The sequence below is a fragment of the Aspergillus flavus genome, chromosome 6 (genome assembly GCF_009017415.1).
Source record: "Aspergillus flavus chromosome 6, complete sequence".
In the NCBI taxonomy this organism is placed as follows: domain Eukaryota; kingdom Fungi; phylum Ascomycota; class Eurotiomycetes; order Eurotiales; family Aspergillaceae; genus Aspergillus; species Aspergillus flavus.
Window position 1 is genome coordinate 18,884 of NC_092410.1, and position 16,701 is coordinate 35,584.

Here is a 16,701-nt window from a genome sequence, read left to right on the forward strand (position 1 = left end):
ATATAAATTATTAATAAAATAACTAGATAAATTAATTATCTACTATAAAATTTATTTATAATAATACTAAGAATATATTTATAGAATATTTATTTTTTATAATTTAGTAAAATATAGAACTAGCGATCTTTAGATTTAAAACTATTAGATTAATAATATTAAATATATTAATAGAACTATAGTTAAAAAGTTTAGTTAATATCTAAATTAAATTAGAAAAAAATCTAAAAAAAATAATAAAATAGTAAATAAAAGAATATAATAAGTACTATAAAATTATATAGCTATATATAGAATAAGAAATTCTACTATTAATAAAAAATATTAAGTTATAATAATTAAATAAAAAACTAGATTTAAAATATAATAGTCTATTTATAATTATAAAGACTATTAAAGAATAAGTATATTATTTATAATTATTAAAGATATATAGTTATATTTATTTTATTTTTTATATATTATTATTAAAGCTATATTACTAGTATATAGAAATAGAGACTAGAAAAGTTTAATTAATTATTATTAATAATTAAAAAAAATAAAAAATAGAAGAAATATTTATTTATTAAATATACTATTAAAAGTTATAGTATTTTATTAAATAGAAAGAATAGTTAAATTATAAAAATTTATAGAAATTAAAGAAAAACTTTAAGAATATTACTAAAGCTATTATAGTTTATTAAAAAACTAATAAAATATTAAAAATATTTTATTAATTATAAAGAAAAGTATAATTTTTTTTTTATAAAGTTTTAATATATCTCTAAAAAATATAGTAATATTACTCTTTCTTTTTTATTTATAAAATTTTAAAATTTAATAAGAATATTCTAAGCTACTATATCTATATTATTAATAAGAATATTTATATAGAAAGAGTAAAATAATTTTATTAAATTAAAAAAAGAAAAATAGAAAAATAGCTTAAAAATATAATATAGATTATTTACTAGTAGATTTTAAATAAATAAATAAAAAATTAAATAAATAAATTACTATAAACTTTTCTAGTCTACTAGATTATTTTTAAAAAAAGGCTTTATATTACTAAGCTTCTACTAGATATTTATTAAATAGAATAGATTATAATTTATATTTTACAACGTCGCTAGATATGGATAGATTTTATTTAATTTATTAAGATAATTAATAGCTTTTTTAATATACTTAATTAAATTATCTATAGTTTTTATAATCTCTTAACTTAGTGGTAAAATTTATAAATAAATAATCTTAATCTATATAGATCCCGGTAGTATAAGATATAGCTTTTTTAGATATATATACTATATATAGAGCTACTTAATACTCTAAAATATATAAATTAAAAGTCTTTTAATACTAGAAGAAATATTAATAAATAATAATTTAGTATAGTATCTATAGAATATTTATAAATTATTAGTATTATTCTATTATGCTATACTTAGATTTAGATTATTTATTTATTAAAAAGAAATTAAAAGGCGCTAGAAAAGATAATAGAGATTATAGTAATAGTAAAGATAATCTCTAGAAAAATAAAGAAAAGTCTTTTTTAAGAGCTAAAGATAGAAGATTATTAAAATCTCTGTAAAAAGATTAGAATAATATATTTTAAATTATTTAAATTAGCTAGAATATATTTCTACTAAACTAAAAAATATTTATTTTTAAAAAAGAAGAGTCTAATAGAATAGAAAATAGAGAAGAAAATATAAATAGGGATATAAAAAGCTAATAAGTATATTAGCTTTATTTTTTTATAAAAATATATTAATAGCTTTTTAAAAAATAAAAATATTTAGAAAAAAGTACTTATAGAGTTTTATAAAGCTAATTAAATCTATTTTATTTTTGAAAAGATTTTTATAATTTTATAAATGGCGTTCTTATATTTATTTATTTTTAAAATAATAGAGATATTATTAATTTATAATTCTAGTAATATCTCTATAAAAAAGAAAGTTAAAATTTACTATACTATCTATACTTTTAAAGTAATTTAAAAAAATAAATATAGCTATAAGAAATATTATAATTTATAGAAATAAAAAATTTTATAATATTATTTTAAAAGTATTCTATTAGTATTTTAACTATTTAGAACTATTATAAAATAATATATTAGATCTCTATAATTTTATTATTAAATATTTAAATAAAGTATATTTTTATATTATGTGGTCTATTAAAGTAAGATATTAAATATCTTAGAATTTAGATATAAATTAAAATAATTTATTTTTTTAAAGAAGGGATAGTTATAACAGTAGATTGTTTTAAGTAATTAAATCTTTTATAAATAAACTACTAGTGGGCTGTTAGCTTATATAATATATAAATATATTTATATTAAAATTATATAGAGAATTCTAATTTTTAAGCAATTTATTTTATTATACTAGATAGAAGAACTACTATATAATCCTAAATAATCTTGAGCTTTCTAATACTATCTTCCTAAAGCCTATTAGCTGACCGCGCTCTGCAGGCCTACTATCTATAGATAATAGTACGCCGGCAGAGCGCTTATAATAAGCTATAAATAATATAATAATATTAAAATATTAATTAGAGTAATATTAGACTATATATAAAAAATAATTTAAAAAATAAAAATATTTTATTAAATAAATTACTTTTAAAGAAAATATATTAGTATTTAAAATTTAAATCTTTATTAAATATTAAAATTAGATAGATAAAGCTATATAGATAGATAAATCTCTATTTATTAAATTAATTTTTAGATATATTTTATCTAAATATTCTAGCTATAGTATATAGAGATATAAAATTATACATTATCTAAATTAATAGAATTACTTATTTTTATATAGAAATCAGAATTTATAGTATTTTAATTATTTTAAATTTTTATATAGTGGGTGGTGGGCAACTCACTTGCACAGGCAACTCGCTTACCGATTACGTTATCTAGGTATATGGTGGATGATTAAATAGAACCCTTATTACAACCAGAGGCGTTCCACGCCCTTGGTGAAACGATATATCGATAAGACACCCTCAGGGGTTCATAGAAATCCATACTTTTTGGTATGGTAGCCGATGTATCTTCTCAGCGCCGAGGATCCAGATTCGGAACAGAAAAAGATTTTCGCCGACGGCGACGGCTGGAAAAACCTAAGACCTCCGGATAACGGATTTTTCTGATATTCGGCGCGACCTGGCGCGTTCTACATTAATCGATAGACCCCACGCGAGTTTTGGAAAGATGTAATGTACTGAATGGTAATAGACAATTAACACAGTCGGTTGCTGTGAATATACCTTTGTACAATGGACTTGCAGTAAAGGCTGTGATTGAGATCAGTGTCTTTTCCATGCTTTTCTTCTATTATATTGGGAACTTTTACCTCTGAATCCTTCGCATTAGATAGTCGGGGACTTAGAAAGATAACGTCTATCCTTATTATATAGTTAAATATCTTTTAGCTAACCCCCTTCTTCTAACTTCTCCAAGGCAAAAAGTATAGCCAAATATTACGCCATTGTGTTATCGAATAATAGTTATCTCCTGACTCGGGAAGACATATCTAAGATACTATTCGTGGTTTTATATTAAATAGTGGATTATCCGCAGTTTTCTATTAGCCCTTAGATTTATAGACCATATTTTCTTTCTAAATTCCTTTTGACCAGACCCACCCATTTTAATTACAAATAAATTACGTAGTAAAATATAGTAGATCCCAAATTTACACAATTTTTTGACTTTTTATTGTGATCCATAGATCTTGGCCTTCTTCCGTTGTCATGGAGAATGGATTGGTAAAGCCCACGGTGGGGCCACGACCAAGGGGGTCTAAGGTGCGTGGTGAGAGAGAGGTCACGTGTTACCAAATGACGGCTGAGAAAGGCGTCGTTTCGACACCGAAAATGGCAGCCATTTGGTAAATCCGAATTGTTATGCAGAAAGAGATGTTTTCGGAGTCTATTCATCAAAGTTTACACAACTTGTGTTTTACAGTTCGAACATACGTAATTTAGCTTTCACCAATGATATTGTACAGCTGGTGCAGTTATGCTGCCGTTTCAGGTTATAAACTCTGAAAAACCAAGGTTTGACCATGGCGAAGTGGAAGACAGATCATTGGAAATGGTAGGAGGCAGTGGCCTGACTTTCAAATAGGTTTAGAATACTACTATTCGGTCAAAGAATATTAATAGTACTTCAGCCCTCGGCGGAATTGCAATGCCGCAAGTTCAATTTGGGGTTCAACGTATATACCACTGAGGCACGGAATCCGACTGGGAGGCTTTTTTCTAATAAGTTTTATCCAGGTCTTGATTATATATCTATAATAATAACTTTCGATCTGAGAAGGAATACAATTCCAGCGATCTGGTGTGAAGCAAGCAAGTTACGAATCATAAATCAGTTCATAATATGATCTCAGGTTTTTCCTTGGTCTGGATCGCATTAGAAAGCGCCACATCTACCTTATCTGGACAGGGAATCAATGATACTACTCATGGTTACCATTTATCTCTTGAAAACATGAGTAAATCTTGCAAGCCCTCCCCTCTGGCCTATTTACAAACTTGGTTATAACAGTATCATTGAGCCTAACTAGGCTTACATGTCCTTGAATAAGTCTCATGACACAGTCAGGGTTACATGAAGGCTCTGATTGGCTATATGTCTTTAAAGCACTGACTGGTAAACACGTATTTAGGGTTCTTGGGTGCCTAGGATGATGCTAAGTCGAAGAGCTTCGATGATGCAAAGCCTTTAGTATAGCGCCACCGTAGGTTATAAATATAGCTGTTATCACTGGATGAGCCTTGCTTGTTACATTGCAATTTGATATCTAAACAGAACTGACTTGTTACTGGAAAATCAGACTTTCAATCTTTCCTATACTTTAGTTGAAGCCACTTCAAAAGGCGCCATGGCACCCCAAGACTGGAAGGCTCCAGCCGTTGCGGATGCCGATAAGCCAGAGGAAAAGAAAAAAATCCGAGCATATTTACAGTCACTCGGATATCTGGATATTTCCAAAAGCCCCGATGGCGGATTCTCAAAGGCGGAGGATTATGCTGCCATCCGTAAGTTTCAACATTTCTACGGACTAAAAGATGTAACCGGGTCCTACAATGAGAAAACACGGCAGGCCATGACAGAAAAGCGCTGTGGTATCCCCGAAAACAATGTACTTGCAAGCTTCAACACCGGTCCTCCCAAGTGGAACAAACGGGCCATTTTTTGGAAACTGAAGAATGAGTCCCAGCACCTGGGATATGAGGATGCCAAAAATCAAATCGAAGAAGCTTTTGCTGAATGGCAGAAATACTTCCGATATCCCCAGATAAAGGAGTCGGAAGATGAGGAAGAAGATATCAGTATTGAGTTTACTCAAACTCATCATGGAGATGGTTACCCATTTGACGGCCCTGGGAACGTGCTCGCCCATGCGTTCTTCCCACTTCCTAGCAGTGGCGTGCCGGCTGGTGATATGCATTTTGATGAAGCAGAAAAGTGGACCACCACATTCCTGCGACAGGTGGCTTTGCATGAACTCGGTCATTCACTTGGGCTTTCCCATTCTAGTGACCCCAATTCAGTCATGTGGCCTTGGTTCAACGGCAAGTCCAAGCTCGAACGTGACGATATTGCGCGGATCCAAGCTCTTTATCCTGACCATACCCTGGGCTCGACCAGAAATATTCGACATAATGCTTGGAGCAATAGCGTTACTCATATAGCGCGAATCTAATGCAGACTGTTGTGGGTACTGTATGTGTGTATTCTTGATTGCGTGCTTTTATCGCGCCAGATGTATTCTAAAAGAGCTTGACAGAATGTTGAATTTATAAGCTCAGAATAGCATTCCTACGAGGCAGGTGTTAAGACTGATCCATTACAATGAATTCAGAATAGAGCTAGCATACTTGTATTCGCCATAATTGCTCATGGTTTGTTGCGCGTCTGTGCCGTAGCAAGCCCATACAATGTCTAAAAGCATGGCATTGAGGTTGAAGGGCTGTAATTGGTAAGGCACTACAGTATAAAGTCACTAGAATAAAAGAATAAGTAAAACAAATGTTATTCTACCTTTGCAATTCTGGCGAACACAAGAAGCCGTTGGTATTAGTAATTTCCTTTACAGACGGGGCTGTATTACTCTAACCTAATGTCTGGACACTTGGTCCAGCCTGCTCAGTAGCCATCTCTCTGAGTGACATTATCATGCCCGTATTGATCGTCGAACCGAGTTGTCAATGGCTGCCATGCCCATCAAGTAGCAGAAGGCAATATCGGCCAGTATATCGACCAGTAGTAGGTATAAACGTCTGGTGTAACCAACCTAGACATATTACGTCGGTCGACTAACCATTTGCATCTGTTTCCATACGCCAATGTGGTGGTAGATCCGTCTCCTACCAGCCCTCAACATGGTCCTCGCCTTTAAAGATAATACAAGGTGGAAGGGCCCAACCAGTAGAGTCAATAGACTCAATATAAATAACTCATCTCCAGATTTCCTGGCTGTAGTAGTTTAGATTTTCCATACATTCCTGCTCTGGTAACTAGTTTAGTGGTAAATATCGAGCCTATTGCAACACCAGTCTCATCAACGTTGTAGATATTGTCCGGTCTAATGCCATACTGCATTATAGTGATCTGAGCCCGATTGAACCCCTTACGTATAAGTTCGGCATCCTTACACTTAGCGCGTTCATTGCTACAGCGGCGGGAAAACGAGTTTTTAGCTCATCTCTGCGTCTGCGTTGAATCAAATCATATACCCATTTTTCACCAACTGTAGTAGGAGCGGTATCGCCACGTTTAGCAAGTAGAATATTGGCCATTTTGGTATATGCCCCCCCCCCCCCCCCCTCCCCCCCGGCGCCTCCCGGCTCCACGTCGATATAATGATATAGTCGAGTGTACCAATGATTCCTCTTCATTTTGAGTCATTTTATGGCCATTGGCGCGTGCTTCAGCGCGAAAGGTATGCTCCTTAATCGTTCTTGAGGCGTACAATAAGGAACATTAAAAAGACGTGAGTTTTCCTGAATACTGCTTATGTTCTAATCTTTTGAAGCTGAAGTGGCTAATAAGATCCTTTATTCCTGCTCCGCTTGAGCCTTTGTGCTTTTAAGCATTTTTGGCTGTATGGTTAGTGGTCGAAAAGTTTCATTTCTGAAAAAGACGCGCGGGGTGCCGCATTCCATTAGCAGGCTTCAAGTTGACCGGCTCGCTTAGTTACATGCTCTTCTTGGTGGATTGTGTTGTTCGGATATCGATTCTTTCTTCTGCTCTCTTCAGTTTCAATACTCTTGCTGCGAGCTCTAGATTGTGGAATAGCTTGAAGAATATGATAATCATATTTTGAGCCATGGCAGTGACAAGGGTTGGGCTCCGCCGGAGTCTAGAACCAAGATCAACCAGATAGTAAATGAAAATATTGGTGCCTTTATCTTAACATAACCTTGTTAATTGGGTTGGAAAAGCTCCGAAACAAAACTGTCAGGTTTTCAAAGCTAGCCATTAATAAATTTACATTACGGCAGGCAAGACTCGTCTGCTTTCTCAATGATAAGGCTGGGCCTATCACTGTATACCACACAGTAACAAGAGAGAGTTATCAAATTCCCAAAAAAGCAAATCGAGCCTTCAATACATTCTTATTTTCACCTTGCTTTCCTCTTCCGACTTAGATGGTCAGGAGTTTGATGTCATCTTTAAAATGGCCATCAAATCTCACACTAACATCATAGTGAAACCATACCTCTGCGCTGTGTATCAGTAAATTGGATTAAAAGACAGGAAGAATACCTAGAATTGGCTGTACCATTTCCATTTTTTAAATATAGCCGTACCTCTCCTTTCGCGAGGAAGAGATCAATCCTTCCCACAACACCGTCGTTCAAGTTGCCGAAAAGGTTGAGGATATGCGCACCAAATACCTCAAGCCGGATACCTACCTCCAAAGTGCTGGTATCAATATAGCCAACAATCTAAAAACTAGTCAGAATATAATCTTGAGTGGGGGAGCATCAAGCATTCCTTGGCTGGCCCGAAGGAGAAATCAACCTCATGCACAGCCCGGGAATCAACAGGAGGGGCTATAGGCAGAGAATTGACTGTTGGGATTTGCTTGGCGTTGAAGACAGTAGGATGGCCGTCCTTCTTTGCCTCCTGTTCCACGGCGACAACAAATCCTGGCTGAGTTAGCAAAGATCAGTCAGGTGATTCCTCATACATACCGGCGCGGACTTCACCAGTTCGTTCTGCCATTGTGCGTTATGGATGCTAGTTTAACTGGTTGTCAATGTACTGGAATATTTCTGATGAAGAGTTGATAAACACCGAGAGGAAATTTTGCCTATATTTATAGTCTAAGATTACATATTAGGTACTGGTAGACAAAGTAATATTACGTAGGTATGATCAGTCATAACATCCAGGCCTACTGGTTGAGGTAACCCTCACAGCATCTTAGTCTTTACTTCATTGGCTTTTAGTCCGAATACATGGTCTAGACCATGACAAGTTGTAAGTCTAGACAATGAAGATGATGCAAGCAGCTTTTAACCCACGCCAAGTCTTATGCAGCCAGATAGTAAACTGTTGTAAGTCTATGTCCGATCCTATTACCCACTTTATTGACTTAAATGTTACAGTGACATTCTATAATGATCTCACTCTTGTAGTCAACGTGTAGTTCTTGCCTTTCGCGGGTGACTAGTGAACCTAGTGAATTGGAAAGGATTGCAACATAGTACTTGCGTATTTGTCCTGATCGTGACATCTAAGTTATAGTAAGTTGCAAATGAACCTTTACTCGCACTTACCTGGGGCCTTCGGTGACTCCTCACCGGCTCAAGACAGACCGGACTCAACAAGTCCACAAAGGTTTGGAAGCATGAGTTACGGGAGTGATGCCCTGTACCGGTGTATACTAACCTACTGTAACTAAATTCTGGATGTCACTTTAAAATCTAATAAATGAGCATGGATAAGTTCTTGTGGTACTGGTTATGATAGAGTTGGATGCAACAAAGGCTTTTGGTGCACGATTGTCCACTTGCTCTTTCCGTAGCTTCTGGGCCAGCATCGACTCAAGGAAGAGCTTTCAGAGACGAATAAGCAGAAACACTGGTTTTTGTGATCATCTGCCCGATGAACCAGTACGTGAGTATCATACAAGGGCTCCAGTCCAGCAATTTACTGGGGGATTGAGGATCCTAGATGAAACCATTTACTATTATGCAATCAAGAGAAAAAGAGAGAGGGTTTATCCGTGATGTTATACTGGTATAAAGTGCTGTCTTCAGCATAGCTCTGTGCGCTCTCTCATTACAGAATTAGAAATAGCAGCTCCAATTCACACCAAAGGCAAAGGAATAGAACTGTCTTTGTACCAGAATCTATCAGATTCTTCATTATATACTTTGTAAACTGACCACTCACAGTTGTTGGCTTTTTACAGATGCTTGCAGATCAATGCTAGCGCCAAATGTCAATGATCCAAGGTTGAAGACCCATCTATACTTTGTGCCTCAATGGATATATTATCCCTAGTAAAACTCAAAAATATCTGTCATAACCGTAGCGGGTAACACCTGTTTAAGACGAATGACGAAAACACGTTGCAGTCAAGTTAGCGCATACCTCATTTCCGCATCGAAATATGGTCGAAGTCGCTCATTGGTTCTGTGTACATCCGTTCAAGAACCCATGCTACCCTGCTGACTAAAGTGGACACCTCACTTTTCGCCTTAGAGTTGTTGAATTATTTCTCATCGTGACGATCACTGCAGCGCGGGGGCGCTCATACGCGAGGTCTAATGATAAATAGCTACGGATCTATGGGTGCAGTATCTTGAGCTTCATCATCCTCAACTCACGCTGTGTATACTCCCGATCTTCCTGGACTAAAAGGCCCTCTGTATAAGCTATCTGACGATTAGATAGCTTTTTTTTCTGCTGTAGTTCCAAGACTGTAGCCTGTAATATTGATTTTCTCGAGTTAAATAGCCCCATGGTTGTATATAATTTCACACCTCTTAATCAGCTAATTAAACCAGCTTTAGTAGGAGAACAAGGGCTCTGTGCATGACCTCTTAGTACTCCCTTGATTGCCTACCTTTTTAGCTGCTTGATATTGTAAGGTGTTTTTGGTGCTGGCTTAATTGCTCGACTGCCTGGTGGTATAGGAATATCAAGTATTCTCTGTAGTAAACGCTATGATCGAGCGTCAGAATAGCTCTTGATAAATGTTATGGATTTCCTTCTATAGATGGGCCGAGGCATCCAGTATCTTCATAGATCATACGATCTTCATGGTAGCCAATGTCCATATGACGGAACCCAGACAATCCTGCCCCAAATCAATCACGTCAAATTTAGCTTTTTTTTATAGGCCCGTATCGTGATTACAGCTGTCGAAACAAAGCAGCAACAGAGCACTTGATTACCTATTAAACCAATTGCACTGCTGATGGAAAGAATCGAAAATTGTACTTAAGTAAAATAAGCCTAGTACAATGCAGTATAGAATAGTGTTGAGCTCCGCTGTTGATTAGCAATCTACGACTAAGCAATGCACCTCTCTCGATTGTTACACAATAAGCCAACAATCTATAATACTGTCAAAAACCCACTTATGGTTATAAAATAACAAATAGTTATTGTAGCCGGATTGGTAAACTTTGAAATTTAGCATTTACTCTGGGCTACTACCTAGATGTGTAAAAAGGATTGCAATTCATCTACTGCAAAAACTATTTCGATGGTAGGTAGTAATTAATACGTTTAGAGACATGGTTGACAAAACCATATTATCAGACTAGTAACTAGATAATAAAAGACTCAATATTGATTTGGTCAAGTAGGGTATAGATAAGGCCTGCGTTATCTGGGCTCTAGTGTCATCTGAGAAGCATGAGCTGCTTTGCTAAATTCTGAACCAATTACCGTTGGCGGCTTCCTCATACCACGAGTTCAGTTAAGGTTTTACTGAGTCTTGGCCAACCACTAGTGCACTTAAGAGCGGCCAATTTCCCATGAAGCAATTGTGTTAGTACTACGCAAGGGTTTTTTTTTTTTTTTTTTTTTTCTTTTCTCCAAATAAAGGTATCACATCAGGACTATCTCAACAGGAAGAGTTTCTATATTTTTTGTATAGTCGAGATTTTAATGAGGGAAAATGGGATCAATAGCTTAGAAACTAAGCCATTTGGAAGGACGGTGCACTTCATTCGTTTAAACAGTGGTAGTTCAGATGATGTGAAGACCTTTCCAACGGGTGGAAATGTTTAATCAAATAGGAAGTAGTCTCCTGTCCTATGGCATCAACAGATTCAATCTGTAGAAATCATGTCACTAGCTAAAGTAGCCAGTTTAGCAACAACAACAAAAATTACATGGAACCGCCCCTCATGGTTACGTTTATTTAAGACATTGTTTCACTCAGGTGACTCAAAACCATTCACCTAGTGATTTACAGACTGAAGACGTCGGATACACCCAAATTCTCCCAAGGGTCTAGATTCTTTAACATCATACCAGCGTAGCAGCCACAGTCCATTGTTGTATTTGGTGATCTAAAACTAGTTAAATACTCGGTCGCTGCACCTTGGAAAATGTAAGCACAATGTGTTCTTTTTGCCAACAATAAAACCTGCGTAGAAAGCACGGCCCAGTGTTACCCAGGATGTCCGACCTTCCTTGGTCAGAGCGAAAGAGGCTTATTGTTTGCTGTGATGGTTAGTATATACTTTCGTTGAACTGTCATTATATCTGATGATATGATAGGTACCTGGCAAGATTCTACCGGGGACTCATTCAAGCCCCCCACGAATGTGACTCGCATTAGCAGAGCGATCAGTCGCGACGCGGTGACTATAGAAAATGATGCCAAGAAGCGGATTTCACAAATTGTCTATTACCAGAAAGGAGTAGGAACAGGTAATCTGCTAGGCGATAAACTAGGCGGTGGTAAGTAAATCATGGACTAGCAAATGCTTTAGGAGGAACATAATAACCTAGAATAGGTGCACTTGGTTTGGGACTTAGCGCGAACGTACGCGCAGCTTATGCCTTCCTTGCCGATAATTACGATGATGGTGATGAAATCTTCTTCTTTGGTTACTCCCGTGGTGCTTATACAGCACGAGCTGTAGCTGGCCTTGTTACTCGGTTCGGCCTTCTTACACCACGGGGGATGGACAACTTCACAACACTGTATAATGAATTCTACGGTCGACACCACAAACCTGCGTCTGAATTGGAGGATAAGTATAAGGACAGAAAAAGGCGGGAAAAGGTTGGTTTTCGTGAACCATTGCCCCCGTATACTATTAAAATAATCGGGGTGTGGGACACGGTGGCATTTCACAACAATCTTGCGAGCCGGCTGTTTGGGGAGAAGCTTGAACTACCGAATACAGTATTATCGCCTGATGTTGAGTATGCGTTCCAAGCATTAGCACTAGATGAAGATAGAAACGCATACCAGCCTGTAATTTGGCACCTTCCCAAAAACCATGGCCGACAGGAGCTTCTCCAGGTTTGGTTTTCAGGACACCATTCTGATATAGGTGGGGGGACAGAAGAACCTCGTCTTTCTGATATTGCCCTGGCATGGATGGTGGCACAGTGCACCAAGAACATGCAGTTGGGTATTGACTTGGAATATTTTTATGACCATCAGTCAACAGGGATTCAGCCTTGGGCGACACACTTGGTTGATGTTAATCCAACGAAAAGTATCTTCGCACGATTCTTCGAAAAGTTCTTGGGCCATTCTCCTAGAACACCTCTTGGATACCCACCTGACGAGGGTAATCTGGATATTACTAATGAATATATTCACCAGTCCATTGAGGAGCGGGATTTCAAATCATGGCCCTCGGCTGTCGTGAAAGGTCGCGGTACCAGACCATACTGGGTCCTAGCTGATGGTAAGGAGATCAAGCAGATAGATGCGATCCAAGTGGAACATGACTTGAAGGGGCGAATCAGGAAGGTCAATCCAAACGAGTGGGATGATGCTCGAAATACTCCCTGATGGATATACTGTCTCTTGACATAAGTTACAACTTCAACCTACGACTGCCTGCTACAACTTTGTACTTTTGAATGCCTTTTTCTTCCTTGTATTTATTGGTAGTGGAAGACAAGACCCTCTTCTTGAGCTCTTTCCCTTGTTACAATAGGGTTTACACTTTTGTCACGACTAACTACCTTGCCCTACCAAATTATCTGAGTAGCCAATAAGTAGAATTGAAATATTCTACTCCAGTCTAAGCACTTCGAATTAATTACATGGTATTTGCCTGCACTGAAACTGGACTTAAACCAGTCAAAACGCCGCTTTTTTGCTCTCTCTCTCATCCAAAACATACCAGGTCGGTTCTGAGTCGGGTGACTCTTAGAATTTATGAGGATAGCCTAAACCATGGGGAAGCAGCTCTGCCAGGTACTCTAGAATATCTATTTAGCATGCCATTCCATTGCCAAGTATGATCATATGCACGTCATTACTTCGCTGGTTGTAATCCATCGCGGTATTCTAAGCCAGTGCTAGGAAGATGAGAATATAATCCTTACTAAACTACCACTAAAATCCAGAGTCCAACACCAATAGTCTATAGAAACATAATATGACAGTCACCCAAGTTGTCTAAGCTAAAGGCTTAAAGTATGCGTTCTTATGCTGTATTTATAATATCTGGTGAGGGCGTAGCGTTAAAAGCTTAGTAGAACAACCGTTGCAACGAATCCACATATAAAATTTACATAGAAACAGATTGCATAACTATGGTAAACATTTTCTACGCCTTAACCTTATTCAGTGCTTTGATTGATTGCTACTAGATATATATTTTACACTAGTAGAGAACTTTTCCGAACCACATTAAGATAATATATATCGCAAACCTTAAAGTTAGCTTTGAGTCAAGGCGCATTTTAACTTTCGCGGTCATGCCAACCCAAACTTTTAACTAAATTCACCAGAGTCAAGGATTGCAAATTGAGTTTGTGTTAACACAAAGTATCATAGATCCAGTTCGGTTGCGCTTAGTAAGATCTGGCCATTCGAGTATTTTGTTGGAACCATGGTTTATATGAAAGGTCGAGCTCTCTGTAGTCCCAGCGTTGATATACATTCTTTAGAGCCCAGATGGGCAACGAGTCTGCGAACCGGAATCTAGACTCACAGAATATGGAAACGTCAAGAAAGGTAATATCGAATCCTTTTCCAGTCCTAAATAATGGGTAGTCAATTTAACTGCAGGGAGTAGTTGGGAACTACTTGTTAAAGGTCGGCGCTGTTGCTTGTCAGGGACATGAGGAATTCCTCAAAAAAAGACGAAATATCCAGTGTTTATTTCAACTCCGGTTCTACAACGAATTAATACGTGAAATATGAAGTATCAGAGGCGTCCTGCAATGTGGGAAGAAAAGGAAGGTGTCTCCTCTCTTTTCAGCACCGTTCAACGTAGTTTAATCTACATACAGCATCCCTTACCCACAATTTAGAACACAACATAGAGTGTTCGCAGAAGGAACTCACCTAGTGCAAATACGTGTTGGTGCAAAACAATAGCTCCTCCAGTATTCCTAGACTACACACTTGGCATCCCTATTATTTTTACGAAAAGAAACAGGCTTCCAGCATTTCACTGAACGTACCCTACCTCAATACCAGACAGATATGTTATATCACAGACAGATTCAAATTACTCCTTCTCAACAACATTAACATTCACTGATAGCAAGTAACCTAGTAATTAATGCCTGTCTAGAACGTGATACGGCTGCCTGCGAGTGCTAAACACTGATTTGTTTCACATCATTTTAAGATATTGGCAATATGGACTCTTGTACGAATACCTTTTTAAATGCATCAATTTGAGCAAGCCGTGCAATTCGCAGTCAGTCCCTTTCTCAGAAGCTATTTATTGGCTGATACAATCCGCATTAGACCGTCGTATGAGCACTAGTCGAAGCAATTGCCATCCCCACATAGGACAACCGCCCGGTAGTATACTTCCGCAATTGTCAGGCACATGATACGTCTCCAAACTTGTGAAAATCCGCTTTGCCTCCTACATTCATTGTACAAATCTTTCTTGAATGCATTATCAATTCTTTCCCTCAGGGCCTCTGTCAATCTATCCTGTGCGCCGACATTCCGATAACCAAAATCATGTCGTCTGCAGCTCGGCTCAAAGTTAAATCCCACTGGCATATCTGGAGCCATGGTACAGTCATCAGACGACCAATCAAAACAAGGGGGCTCCCTGGCCTCTCGAGCTGCGCTAAAAGCCTCGATACTAGTGTTGAAGATAAGCTCGTCCACTGTTGCGGCAGTGCATTCATTTTGCCTTTTGGGAGTTGAGGATGCCAGCAGAGCATTGGTACTTGTAAAGAGGGTGAGGGTAGTCCATATGGAGAACCTCATGCCGAACTTATTATACGGCCTCAATTAGTTATGTAAAACCAAATACGTTGGAGTACAGACTTGCCAGTAAATAGGTATCTGCACGTTAGGTGTTAATGGTGTATAAAGAAATGGTAAACCCTTTTCAAGGAGATGCAAATAATGGCTAGTACTATTAGAAAGTGGGAGCAGACTCTCGTATAACGGTGCTTTAAGTACGAAAAACGAGAAGGTAACCAAGTATGATCGAAGCATGATTTCATGCTGATGATATCAATGATAAAACTAGACTTGTTTGAAATGATAACGTAGTATACAGCATGTGAAAGTAGTTAATTGCAGATATGGTTTAACTTTAAATTCCGTGTAACAGTCACCTTACCTGCTGCACTGATGTCTAGTTCCAATCTAGCATTGACTTGCCCTTGTGTGTATTCTATACTAAATACAGAGACATTATGCTAAATATCCGGATATAACTACTAAGCTAACAGACTTCTTGACAATCAAATTACGTTCAAACTGTCTTATTTCCAAGTGCACACTAGATAGCAGCCCTTTTATAACAATAATCTTTACCACAAGTTGTTGTGGCACAAATAAGAGAGTATAAGTTCAACTTCTCCTCATTGTTCATCTCCCAATTGTTGTGCCGTAGCTACCCGAACCAAGAGGCACTCAGGTGAATAATCAATGAAACCAGGAATATTGTTTCTAGTGCGTGAAAATGAAGCAGTCGGATTGATTATGAATTGTGAGTCTAGGTGGTGCTGCAAGTGATGTTAAGGCCATGAGCCCGAACCTTTTTTGCAGGTCGGAGACTCGAAAATTTGGTTGACACTCACCCAAGGCCTGCTTTTCCCACCCTTCCCAATTCTCTTTTTTAGCACCTGAGTGCAGTCTTTTAGTTTTTCTGACCCGTTAGGTCTTCTGACAACTAGAATGCTAACTTTGGCATTCGAAGCTTTCATGTTTAAAGACAGAGGTTTAAAGACAGAGTAAACAAGCTGTTTTCGCATGTTGCAGGTCACATTGAGACAATGGTCTTCAACGATCTAGCCCAAAAAGAAAGCCTGGAAACGAAAAAGAGTTTCCTCTCTAGACTTTTTCAAACCCACTCAGCCCAAGAGGAACTTGTTGGGATTAGAGTTGCAGTTTTGCTAAAATCTGATGACAATTATTTTGTGGCTAAAGTCTAGGTCGTGCTGCTGTCGTGAAGTTGCTGCAAACGGCCAAGGCTCAGTGGCTCCACTCACGGAGGAACCACCCGTCAACCATTAGAGCCGGG

The 16,701-nt window shown here is 37.3% G+C and overlaps 4 protein-coding genes across 4 annotated transcripts; 2 read left to right on the top strand and 2 right to left on the bottom strand.

Moving 5' to 3' along the window:
* The first annotated feature begins 4,724 nt into the window (after positions 1-4,724).
* On the top strand, positions 4,725-5,856 carry F9C07_2285632 (putative matrix metallo proteinase). Its single transcript, XM_041287033.2, has one exon. It carries the CDS (start codon positions 4,905-4,907, stop codon positions 5,727-5,729), a length of 825 nt encoding a protein of 274 aa, XP_041149779.1. The 5' UTR covers positions 4,725-4,904; the 3' UTR covers positions 5,730-5,856.
* Positions 5,857-7,372: 1,516 nt separating this feature from the next.
* Positions 7,373-10,157, bottom strand: F9C07_2285633 (uncharacterized protein). Its single transcript, XM_071510770.1, has 5 exons — positions 9,871-10,157; positions 8,666-8,704; positions 8,027-8,181; positions 7,812-7,977; positions 7,373-7,750 (listed from the first exon to the last, which is right to left on the bottom strand). Exons 1-5 carry the CDS (start codon positions 10,004-10,006, stop codon positions 7,674-7,676), a joined length of 573 nt encoding a protein of 190 aa, XP_071367585.1. The 5' UTR covers positions 10,007-10,157; the 3' UTR covers positions 7,373-7,673.
* A 1,358-nt stretch (positions 10,158-11,515) lies between these two features.
* Positions 11,516-13,235, top strand: F9C07_2285634 (uncharacterized protein). Its single transcript, XM_041294392.2, has 3 exons — positions 11,516-11,730; positions 11,780-11,962; positions 12,019-13,235. The coding sequence occupies exons 1-3, from the start codon at positions 11,679-11,681 to the stop codon at positions 13,032-13,034; spliced, it is 1,251 nt and encodes a 416-aa protein (XP_041149777.1). The 5' UTR covers positions 11,516-11,678; the 3' UTR covers positions 13,035-13,235.
* A 1,318-nt stretch (positions 13,236-14,553) lies between these two features.
* F9C07_2166715 (secretory phospholipase A2) lies at positions 14,554-15,629 on the bottom strand. Its single transcript, XM_071509330.1, has 2 exons — positions 15,495-15,629; positions 14,554-15,440 (listed from the first exon to the last, which is right to left on the bottom strand). Exon 2 carries the CDS (start codon positions 15,432-15,434, stop codon positions 14,970-14,972), a length of 465 nt encoding a protein of 154 aa, XP_071367586.1. The 5' UTR covers positions 15,435-15,440; positions 15,495-15,629; the 3' UTR covers positions 14,554-14,969.
* Between the last annotated feature and the right edge of the window lie 1,072 nt (positions 15,630-16,701).

Excerpts from the sequence above, each read along its gene's own strand:
- F9C07_2285632 (XM_041287033.2), top strand. The coding sequence starts at position 4,905 with ATGGCACCCCAAGACTGGAAGGCTCCAGCCGTTGCGGATGCCGATAAG.
- F9C07_2285633 (XM_071510770.1), bottom strand. The coding sequence starts at position 10,006 with ATGGGGCTATTTAACTCGAGAAAATCAATATTACAGGCTACAGTCTTG. Across the intron at positions 8,705-9,870 it reads AGATCGGGAGTATACACAGC|TCACCCGCGAAAGGCAAGAA; the intron begins GTGAGTTGAGGA and ends TAGGTTCACTAG. Across the intron at positions 7,978-8,026 it reads TCTCCTTCGGGCCAGCCAAG|ATTGTTGGCTATATTGATAC; the intron begins GAATGCTTGATG and ends ACTAGTTTTTAG.
- F9C07_2285634 (XM_041294392.2), top strand. The coding sequence starts at position 11,679 with ATGTCCGACCTTCCTTGGTCAGAGCGAAAGAGGCTTATTGTTTGCTGT. Across the intron at positions 11,731-11,779 it reads GCTTATTGTTTGCTGTGATG|GTACCTGGCAAGATTCTACC; the intron begins GTTAGTATATAC and ends ATGATATGATAG. Across the intron at positions 11,963-12,018 it reads AGGCGATAAACTAGGCGGTG|GTGCACTTGGTTTGGGACTT; the intron begins GTAAGTAAATCA and ends AACCTAGAATAG.
- F9C07_2166715 (XM_071509330.1), bottom strand. The coding sequence starts at position 15,434 with ATGAGGTTCTCCATATGGACTACCCTCACCCTCTTTACAAGTACCAAT.